Source organism: Acanthopagrus latus, chromosome 8, assembly GCF_904848185.1.
Source record: "Acanthopagrus latus isolate v.2019 chromosome 8, fAcaLat1.1, whole genome shotgun sequence".
NCBI lineage: Eukaryota > Metazoa > Chordata > Actinopteri > Spariformes > Sparidae > Acanthopagrus > Acanthopagrus latus.
The window spans coordinates 10,783,598-10,795,091 of NC_051046.1; the positions used below are offsets into that span (position 1 = coordinate 10,783,598).

The 11,494-nt window shown below is 41.8% G+C and overlaps 1 protein-coding gene across 1 annotated transcript; it reads left to right on the forward strand.

Moving 5' to 3' along the window:
* The first annotated feature begins 1,408 nt into the window (after nt 1–1,408).
* Nucleotides 1,409–10,717, forward strand: sema7a (semaphorin 7A). The gene is made up of 14 exons (XM_037106550.1): nt 1,409–1,656; nt 1,968–2,107; nt 2,874–2,915; nt 3,032–3,127; nt 3,403–3,505; nt 3,717–3,827; nt 4,143–4,285; nt 5,988–6,166; nt 6,751–6,859; nt 7,477–7,672; nt 7,819–7,931; nt 8,624–8,769; nt 8,904–8,962; nt 9,056–10,717. Exons 1-14 carry the CDS (start codon nt 1,527–1,529, stop codon nt 9,469–9,471), a joined length of 1,983 nt encoding a protein of 660 aa, XP_036962445.1. The 5' UTR covers nt 1,409–1,526; the 3' UTR covers nt 9,472–10,717.
* The last annotated feature ends 777 nt before the right edge of the window (nt 10,718–11,494 follow it).

Sequence of the window (11,494 nt, forward strand, 5' to 3'; positions counted from 1 at the left end):
GTCACCTTTGATTATTGTTTTTTTTTTTTTCTTTTTAACTTAAAATCGCCTTTTTGAGATCTTTCAAGATTATCTACATTTTGTATAAGCTGGGTATTTTATCCTGTATCGTCTATCAGTCTCTCAACATACACTATATTACCAAAAGTATTCGCTCACCTGCCTTTACTCATTCTATGAACTGAAGTGCCATCCCATTCCTAACTCATAGAATTCAATATGATGTCGGTCCACCTTTTGCAGCTATTACAGCTTCAACTCTTCTGGGAAGACTGTCCACAAGGTTGAGGAGAGTGTTTATAGGAATTTTTGACCATTCTTCCAAAAGCGCATTGGTGAGGTCACACACTGATGTTGGTCGAGAAGGCCTGGCTCTCAGTCTCCGCTCTAATTCATCCCAAAGGTGTTCTATCGGGTTCAGGTCAGGACTCTGTGCAGGCCAGTCAAGTTCATCCACACCAGACTCTGTCATCCACGTCTTTATGGACCTTGCTTTGTGCACTGGTGCACAGTCATGTTGGAAGAGGAAGGGGCCCGCTCCAAACTGTTCCCACAAGGTTGGGAGCATGGAATTGTCCAAAATGTTTTGGTATCCTGAAGCATTCAATGTTCCTTTCACTGGAACTAAGGGGCCAAGCCCAGCTCCTGAAAAACAACCCCATACCATAATTCCTCCTCCACCAAATTTCACAGTTGGCACAATGCAATCTGAAATGTACCGTTCTCCTGGCAACCTCCAAACCCAGACTCGTCCATCAGATTGCCAGATGGAAAAGCGTGATTCATCACTCCAGAGAACGCGTCTCCACTGCTCTAGAGGCCAGTGACGGCGTGCTTTACACCATTGCATCCGACGCCTTGCATTGCACTTGGTGATGTGTGGCTTGGCTGCAGCTGCTCGGCCATGGAAACCCATTCCATGAAGCTCTCTGCGTACTGTACTTGGGCTAATCTGAAGGTCACATGAAGTTTGTAGCTCTCTAGCAATTGACTGTGCAGAAAGTCGGCGACCTCTTTGCACTATGCGCTTCAGCATCCGCTGACCCCTCTCCGTCACTTTACGTGGCCTACCACTTCGTGGCTGAGTTGCTGTTGTTCCCAAACGCTTCCATTTTGTTATAATAGAGCTGACAGTTGACTGTGGAATATTTAGGAGCGAGGAAATTTCACGACTGGATTTGTTGCACAAGTGGCATCCTATGACAGTTCCACGCTGGAATTCACTGAGCTCCTGAGAGCGGCCCATTCTTTCACAAATGTCTTGTTTCACAGTCTGCATGCCTGAGTGCTTGAATTTATACACCTGGGGCCAGGCCAAGTGATTAGAACACCTGATTCTGATCATTTGAATGGGTGAGCGAATACTTTTGGTAATATAGTGTACATATATAGAGAGAGGACTTTCGAGCGGGAGGAGTCTATATAAGACCCTGAATCCGGCACGGGCGCTTCCAGACCGCCAGTAGAGTTGGACCGAGGAGGACCTCACACGTGCAGAATCATCAGACATGTTGGCAAACTGAATAATGCGCAACATGAAGCGGTTTGTGTTCATTCATATTTGGCTCGTTGTGGATTTTCTACCTCTTCTCAGCGCCGGACTGAAGGACACGCCGACCCTCGGATCCAAAGAAGACCCCAGAGTTCTCAGCAAAGGTACCGTGCACGTGCCACTCCTTCACGTTTTTAATGACTCAGTTCAAATTATTCTCTAACGGTCGAGGTTGCGTTCAGTGTCGGGAATTCGGTCAGGCGTTTCAAAGCCCATCACTCAAAGAGTTAATCCTGTCTGCAAATCCTTTTTTTTTTTTTTTTTTTTTTTTTTAAAGCCCGCTAATATCTAGTTCAGTTCTAACTCCACTGTTGTCACGTCAGTGCACAATGCAGACACTCACAGGGTTCACTTCATTCATATCCTCCCAGGATTAAAATATGATAATGTGATTCATCTTTCTCCCCCCTTCCAGATATCATCAATGGTGGCTTTGAATACCAAGTCCGTCAGAACCACAGCGTCTTCTTGTATCATGAAGACTCTGAGGAGATGTACGTTGGAGGGACTGACTTTGTGTTAAAACTTGATGTGGATGACTTTCATGTCATAGAGGTGGGTGTTTTCTGGACTCTGGACATTTTTTTTTTTTAATCATTTTATTGTATTATTGTTACCCCACTCACCATTTCAACGAGTTGTTTTAATGGTTTATTCATGAGCTCCCAGCCTGTTGGAGGGTGACAGTAGAGTTTGCAGCTGGGGTCATAATTACATGCTGAACTGTACAGCAGATGGCTGTGACAGACCTTTTTTTGGCACGATGTGTGTGTCTGGCAGCACTCAGTGTCAGAGCAGACCCCTTAAGGCCAGCTGATATGCAACAGCTTCTTGTGAGTGGGTGCTGCTGATAAACTGCAGCACCTGAACTACCCTGATGACAAGTCAAACTCTCTAGAATGATCCAGGAAAAAAAAGTATTCATTGTAAATCTCAAGAGGGGATGAGTCACTGTGGCCTCAGTCTTGACCATAAGATGGACGTAGATCTTCATCCTACTAATGGATATGAGCAGCTGAAGCCACTGGAGCAGAAGACCTCATGCTGAGTGAAGTAGATTTCACTCACTCAAGAAAGAAAAAAACGTGAGAGGGGTTTTCAGATTTATCATGTTTGTCTCTCATCCAGCTGTTCCAAACATGTAACAAACATTGTGCAACCAACAGAAACACATCAGGTTTTTTGGGCTTCAAGTGCAGCATTCTTTATTTGTTTTTGAGAGATAAGGTCTGTTTGAAATGGCTGGGGTATTTGTTCCATTCATGTCTTAAGTAAAATCTCAAGGGGAAACTTAATTATGTCAACTGTATGTCTCCTCCAGAAATTTCCCCTGAATGCAACAGGGCAGCGGCAGTGTGAAGAGGTTAGTAACTAGCTAAGGGTGACTCGTGTGATCAGCAATAGCTTCTCAAGAAGTTTAAAAATGAAATATATCTAAGTGGTGTGTGTATGTGTGTGATAACAGGCTCTGTGTTGCAGGGCCCCTGTGAGAATGTCATCACTGTCATTGAGAAGTTTCAGGACAGCCTGTTTGTCTGCGGCACAAACGGGCACAAACCACAGTGCTGGAAGCTTGTGAGTGTTTTTTTTTTTTTTTTGCATCAATCACTGGATAATGTGTTGCACTTAATGTCACATCTGTGTGACATACTTCAGGTGTTGCGGTGGGGTAATTTTACTTCAGCAGGGCAAAGCTGATTAAAGTGTGCCGCTGTCTGGTGGCTCTGATTACACTTTAAGTAGCTTCCCGTCTGTAATTTCAGATGGCTGTTCATGGTTTGTTCTTTTTCCACCGCCGCTGCCTACAACTAATTATCATAATGTTCCGCCGACCTTCTGTTCTTCTGCAGTTCTCCTCGGTGAACAATCAGTCGCATGAAATAATGAAGAGCTATGAAGGAACGGGCATCTCTCCGTTCGTGTACACACAGAACTCCATATCTCTCACAGTAGGTATGTTAATCACAGCCTCCTGCACAGCCAGCTACTATTTTTGAAGGTTTAAAAATGTGACTCTGGGGGCTGCAGGCTTACGTAACCGCATCAAGTCATGTGTGACAGCGGAGCTGGCGTGCCAGTGCATTTTCACATAAATATGTTAAATAATAAAAGCGGCTTTGCTCATTTTTTTTTCACGTTGGCGTCTCTCTTCTGGTATTTTTAGAGGGGGATCTATATTCTGCAGCACCTTTAGATTCTGATGGAAGTTCGTTGCAGTTCAGAAGGAAAGCTGGCAGCAGAACTCATGTCTGGATGTATGACAACTGGGTTTCAGGTGGGTAGATGACAGAAGGTGATTCATAATGCATGACGGCTACTTCACTGTCCTGATGGTATTGTCATGTGACAACACACCTAATTAAATGCGAAAAAAACAAGAAAAAAACATGCAATTTTAAAGAAAAAACTCAGCGTGGATTATTTTATCTTATCTGACATTGAAAGTATGCACCTGTTTAAGTATTGGCCCACTGCTTGGCATTTTTGTTTTGCTCTCGCATACCAACCTTTATCCATTATCCGTTTTCTGCTAGCACCACATTGTACTGTAAACAGTGGAGCACTAAGCAAACACGTCCTTCCCTCACAGAGCCCACGTTCATATCTGCCTCCTGGGTGGAGCGAAAGGAGGACCCCGACAACGAGAAAATCTACATCTTCTTCCGAGAGAAGAACTCGGATCAAAACCCGGAAGCTGACCCCTGGATATCGAGGGTTGCCAGAGTCTGTAAGGTACGCTGCACACCTGAGGACACGTACGTCAGTGAGGATCTAATCTCACCAGACTGCAACAGTAAACTCCCCCACAACCCTCTTCAGATAAGCTTTAGTGATCAAGGTAATAGCCATCCAAATCTTGTTAAAGTAACATGGATGGTGGACGGCACTCATACTGATTCTAAATTATATGAACAGATGGCAGCTTGTTTTGGAGAGGTTCTATTGCTTTATTATAGTAGTTTTAGCTTGTTGATGGGGTGTAGCTGAGGGATGACGGTACTGCATGAGTCAGACAATGACTCATTCTGTTCCTTAGTTTAGTCCAGGGGGGATGTACCACCCTGTTTGGATATGATGCCATATAAAGTAAAACCAGGACCAGTATCTCAATATGAAATGGTGAGTATAATGTCAATATTGGTTATGTGATCCACCTGTTTAGTTCAACATGCTTTGGTCTGGTTGGATGATGATGAGCGATGAAATATATAGATATAGATATAGATATCTATATATCTATATCTATATATCTATATCTATATCTATCTATATCTATATCTATATCTACTGTATATCTATATCTATCTATCTATCTATCTATCTATCTATCTATCTATCTATCTATCTATCTATCTATCTATCTATCTATCTATCTATCTATCTATATATATATATATATATATATATATATATATATATATATATATATATATATATATATATATATATCCTCCAAAATCCAGTCAGTAGCTGTTCTAGAGCTGTCAGTCATATCCAGTGATCTTCACTGGGAGTTGGAGTTGTCCCAGTGGTCATGGAAATGTAGACGTTGTTATTTCCATCTGCCGATAAATGTCATGTAATATTATCAAAATCACCAGAGGATCTACTAAATGGACCTTGAAGTGAGATTATTTTTTGTCAGCTTCAAACATGAGCACAAACAATTTTCACTTGCTTTCATTAGATCACATTACACACATTCAGTAGATTTTGTGTGATATTCTGCCACACATTTCATTTCCTCTTCCACTTTTCATTAGAATAAACAGAAACAGAAGAAAGGGACGCTTCACTAGAGCTGAATCTTGAATCATATTCAGTGGGAGTGTTTGATCTCCTGAATTTGCCAGACAAAGGAAATGAAAGGGCACCACCTGCTAACCCAGTATCTTCTGATGTTGACTTTCATATTTGTTATGGAACAATGATGAAGGTCGGGCCACTATTTACAGTTTTCAATAGAGAAGGTTGTGATGTTGTGGGAAAAGGCTGTCGTCATGGTTGATGTGACAGGATGAGAGATTCATTATTTACTTGCCTGGTGCTTAAAAAAACAACGGGGGATTAAAAATGTAGTAGGTAGAATGAAAACCTGTTGTTCTGTGAATGTGACCGAGGCATGATAGATGTTTCCAACACGATTTATGTAGTAATGTAACCATCTGCTACGGGCTGGTCTCTTTCCACCATCTGTACCAACAAATCGGGCTTCATGCTGTCATTCCGGGGAAATGGAGTCTTTCCAATGAGTGTTATTTGACATCTGAGACAACAAGGCCTGCCAACGACGCGGTTAGGTGTCTTTGTTTCAGAATCTCATGGTTTGTGTAATTAGAGTCCTATCGAGTAACCCTCAGCGGATGAATTTCAGCTGCAAGGAAAACACAGAAAGAGTGTCTTCCTGGTGTAATCTGTTGATATCATTTTGCAGGTGGATGAAGGTGGATCAAAAAGATTCTTCCAGAACATGTGGACATCTTTCCTTAAGGCCCGGCTTGTCTGCGGGTTTCCAGACGAGTCACTCTATTTCAACCGTCTCCAGGACGTCTATGTGGTGCAAGACGATGACTGGCATGAGACAAAAGTCTACGCACTTTTCACAAGCAGCTGGTTAGATACTTTCGCTTCCCTTTTTTTTTTTTTGTCCACTAAGCAACACAATTAGCAACACGCTGACGGGGTGACACACAATAAAAGTCACTTCAAATTGAAAGCTCAGCATTTTGAATGTTTTTTTTTTTTTTTTTTTTTTTTTTTTATGGAGACACAACTAGCTAACCCTGGACCTGATCAGGTGAAGATATCATGAGTTTTTCCTCCTTGACATGGGTCAAGTTGTTTGGCAGAGGGAGCTGCCCTTTAACACCTTGACCAAGATTCTGGAAAACTGGCAAGGTTGTTGGCTCTGAACTGAAAGTTTATTGAGGGGGTTGTCGCTAATGCTGTCAGATAGGCTCCAAGAAATGTTATTAATGGAGTTGCATGACTGTGGTATGTGCTGTTTTGTGCACTGTTTGGCAAGTCTGTTTGAAGTTTGCTCAGTTTTGCCAATAAGTTTTGTAATCAACCATTATTTTGCAAACGGAATGAGGAAATGGGACACAATGATAACAGCTAACACAGTTAGAACAATGATTAATGAAAAGATAAAAAATGTTTTTATTCTAACTTCAGTTATCTCACTTCTCCTAAAGGAACTCCACAGCAGTCTGCGTCTACTCAGTGGGGATGATTGAAGAAATATTTGAGAACTCAACCTTCAAGGGCTACAATGAAAAAATACCCACACCAAGGCCGGGAACGGTAAGAATGTGTTTTGTTTCTGTGTTGACGTGTGGATAACAAACACTTCCTCTCAGGGTTTTATTTTTGTTCCCGACTTCTTACGCATTCACTCACTTTCACTGTGGTCAGTCCATTACCGTATATCACATGTTGCAGAGTAGGACTGAAGAAGTTTATACAAAAACATGTTACATAAATGGGTGGAAACGTGGAAACAATGTGTCTGTGTTGCTTACACCCATCAAGTATGGTTCAGTGTTTCCATCTGTGGATTACAATTCATGGGACGTCTATTTAGGTTCAGGCCAGTAGTTAGGGAAGTGAAGGGGCTCCTCAAACATAGCTGTGCTTGTTGCAGTAAACATTACACACAGTGAGTCATGGCTGCTTTTCCATTTTACATGGATGTCTTGCTATGTCTTGTAAAGAAATCCAGCCGTCCTCCATCTATACACCTTACAGCTTGAGAAAAATGTTTCTCATTTATATACTTATATACTACTATGGAGATCTTTAGTTTCTCTATACCTGACGATGTTCTAATTGCTTAAGCATCCTCCAAAGGGCATGCATACCCCAAACCACTTTAAATATGCCTTTCAACATACAAAACCTTGTGTCCATATGTGTTTCAGTGTGTGAAAAACAGCAGACACCTGCCTCTGGCCACTGTCAATATGGTGAAGGATTACCCAGAAATGACTGACTGGGTCCATTCCATGCATTATAAAGCTCCGTTTTACATCAGCAGCAACAACTACACCAAAATAGCTGTGGATCGAGTCCAGGCAGCCGACCAGCGCCTGTATAACATCCTGCTTTTGTCCACTGGTATGTTCTTGTTTGAAAAACATGCACTGCTCAACATATTGAAGGTCTTACTTTATTCTGATATTTCGTACCCTGTGGACCTGGCTTGTAATCACACATTGTCCGTACGCTCTGTTGAGACTGTCTCCAACCTGCTGTTCCAACAGATTCTGGGAAAATCCATAAAGTGTTGGAGGCTGGGTCCAAACCTTTCATCATCTCTGAGACGCAGCTCTCCAGCCAGTCAAACATACAATCAATGAAACTTGACTCCAAAAAGGTACACTGCCAGTTTGAATGCTATAAATCCTGCATTGCTGTCTTGTCTGTAGTTTTTGTTGTCAGCCTCTGCTCCTAGGTGAGAGAACTTTTTTTTATATTAGTTAAATTTGATTTCTCACAATTTACTATTTTTGAGCAATAGTGTAGCTCAATATTTTTCATATCAAATGGTTCAAATGACAGACGTTATGTCCCAAAAATGACTCCCATCATTATTCCTATGCCCACAAGAGGTCGCTGCCTAAGAATAAATATAAATGTGGGTCGTAATCAGCTGCTTGGAAAGATGACCTATTGCTTGTTTTGGTTCAGTCTTCCCGCTGTCTTCCCCCACATTTTACTGCCACAAAACCCACTAATTTCAGCAAAAAAAACCTCTTAAGAACAAATTGTACGCCTACCTTTGCCTACCTTCAATGCACCCAAACTGCAGATAGACAAAGTTAACAACTAGTGAAGCATTCACCGGCAGAAGAGCCAGAAATTGCCCTCCTTAGTTGGAGGACACCAAAACAGAGCCAGGAAGACATCTAACTAGCTAATTAATAGCACATTCCCTATAACAGTCTTATATGGGAAAAATGTTTCATGCTTGCGGGTTGTTGCGCTGCACTCTTGTGGCCATAAAAATCTTTTATTGCAGGTTTGAATTAATATTACATTTCTATCTTTCTCTCTCCCTATTCTTAGAAAAAGTTAGTGGTGGGTTTCTCAGAGAAAATTTCTACTGTCGACCTCCGGAGGTGTCAGGATTACAACGTCTCATGTGAAGATTGTGTTCTGGCCCGGGATCCATACTGCGCCTGGACAAAATCTGGATGCACCCCGACCGTCCCGTAAGTCTGGACAGCAGTCATTTGTTTTTCTAAATTAGAAAGATCATCACAGGGAGCGTCAAAGTAACACATATTTTACAAAAAAATGCATTTCATGAAACGTGTGGATTGTCTTTTTTTTTTTTTTTTCACAGTGAAGGTATCCAAGATGTCGTGAACGGGGATATACATGTGTGCAGGTCATCGGTTAATGGTAACTAAAGATGAGGCTCTTATTTGTAATGCACACTTGCTAATGGCTAAAGACATTTTGGTCACATCTCCATTTTATCTTCTTTTCTTTTAGAAAACAATCAAACACGCCGAACCAAACGGGAGACCATTTCACCATCACCAGTGGAACTGACAGTTCACTCAGTCCCCCTGGGTGTCCCTTTCTATCTGTCCTGTCCTATAGACTCTTACCACGCTAGCTACATTTGGGAGCATGGAGACGAGCGCAGCCCTTGTCTGCAAATGCAGTCTAACTGCCTTCACCTCATCCCCACCATGGCTCAAGAGAACTATGGCAGCTACAAGTGTGTTTCCAAAGAGAAAGACTATACCAAAACGGTGAAGAATTATCAGCTTCAAGAGCAAAAGATCCAGATCACGGATGGCAGAAGCAATACCCCTGTCAGAATTAATGATGCATCAGCTGTTGTGCCGCAGATATGGATGAATGTTGGACTGGCTGTGGCACTGATGGGGATTCTCAGATAGGGCCCTTTGTCCTTTTGTTTACCAGGATGCAGGCTTTACTGAAGGAAATCCACCCAAACACCACAGCTCAAACAGAGACTCTCCCACCATGAGCCTAAATCCTTAATTGTGTGAGTGGTCACATTGCTGTTTTTGCCAGGAGGGTTTGTTTCAAGTCTGCAGGAGCAAGCTTTGTGTTTGAAAGAGAAGCCAGAAGAGGAAAAGGACGTTGATCAGATGGGAGGAAGCAGCACAACCGGTCAGCAGTGGAGCAGAGTTTGAATGGCCTGAAGGGCCGTAATGGTGTTCGTCTGGATGAGCTGATTATGATGTAACATGTAATCTGAAGGAAGCCCTTTTACAGTAAGGATGGCTCAGACTGTGTATTTACTGTAACATTAACACCAAAACATACCATTGAGTTGTTGTACGAAGGCTTCTGGTCAGGGAGACAAAGGCAGAGCAGTCAGCAGTTCGTAGGTGTGGTGTTGTTGCAATGGTGTGGTAGTATAGTGGGCACAAATTGAGTCCAGCTCCTCTGTCCATTAGAGGTCAGGAAAATGTAAAGTTCCTGTGTAAACTTCCTCTGTGACCACTCCAGTGCACTGATAACAAATTACACAAGTGTTTAGGGAAGGATGGAGGCCGGCAGGGACCCTCTGAGGTTCAACGCTTCTTTCAACTCTCATGAGATTACCATGAGAAAAAAACGTTTTGCTAGACAGTGTCTAACTTCTAAAATAATAAGCACCTTGATTCATTTTCACATACACTTCTGGAAAATAGCACTTTTTTTCCTTTGTTACAGTTACACACAGATACGTTGTTCAATGTTGGGTGCAGTTTTAATTGCCACATTGCACTTGAGATGGAACAGATTTGAGATGGTGGTCAAAGGAGATAGTTTTGACCTCCACAAGAAACAAATATGGGATAATGCAATGCAATAAATCATGGTCTGTCATTAAAGAAATATCTGGCTAAAGTTCACTTACTTAGCCGATACCAGACATCTTCTTTCAGAGGTTACACAGTAACTACTAAGCTAAGAATATTTATTATTTAAACTGTATTTAGGTACTGTTGTAACTTATATTGTATGTATGAATCTTTGTTTCTCACTGGAATTTTTTATATGTACTAGCAATACAATCTTATATTTTTTAATAACTGCTTGAACCTGAGAAATGTAAGTGAATTTATAATATTTGCAAACTACTGACTTGTTTTTTACAATAAACACTTTCCCCAAGGAACTTAGTCTTGAGTGGTTTCAAGAATGTCATTTATTTGTCAGTTAGTGGGTTAGGGACAGGATCGTGCCTTCATCAGGCGTGGCACTCGGTGACCCACGTTCAATCTGACCAGAGTGCAGACGACACTGTAAGGATCTTTAGTTTAATCTGTCTTATTCCTGGATCTCAAAGTCTGAGCACTGCTAGTGATGATTGAGTGAGTACATCTTGTTTACCCAACGAGAGGAGATCAAAACAGAACAGTAGTGTATCTGGCCATCTCTCCAAAACAACTCTGCTGGAAATCCTGAATTCTCATCAGCCAGTAGCTTGATGACATTAGATCCAAGATGAACAATCGGATTGCATATCTACAAACTACAGGCTTGGCATGTTTGCAGACAAACCCTGCTGTAACCATGTTGGTTTGTTTGTATTGTCATCCACAATTTAAGGATGTGTAACCTTTCAACACATCAGTGCCATGACACAGTACATAGAACTGGAAAACCACAAATTGTGTCATTGTTTCTTATCTGAGGTTACAACACAGACTTTTGACACTTGAGTTTAAAACCGTTGTCTGTTCTTGGACACTTGACACTTGAACAACCCGGTCTGTTCATATATCTGGCTGTCAGGTCACTTCAATGAAGATCACAGAGTCTTTGGCTTAAGCTGGAGCTGACACGGCACCTGACCTGATAGTTAAGTGGCTCCTGTGGTTAAGGTGTTAACTTAGCTTAACTTAACTTAGGTGTTAACAGGCTTGTAGACTGTTTGCTGCAGAGAGTGTTGTTCGTAGTCCT

What these genes read in the sequence shown, in the direction of transcription:
- sema7a (XM_037106550.1), top strand. Translation starts at nt 1,527, where the DNA reads ATGCGCAACATGAAGCGGTTTGTGTTCATTCATATTTGGCTCGTTGTG. An exon ending in GGCAGCGGCAGTGTGAAGAG is followed by an intron (nt 2,916 to 3,031) that starts GTTAGTAACTAG and finishes TCTGTGTTGCAG; the next exon opens with GGCCCCTGTGAGAATGTCAT. An exon ending in GTATGACAACTGGGTTTCAG is followed by an intron (nt 3,828 to 4,142) that starts GTGGGTAGATGA and finishes CTTCCCTCACAG; the next exon opens with AGCCCACGTTCATATCTGCC.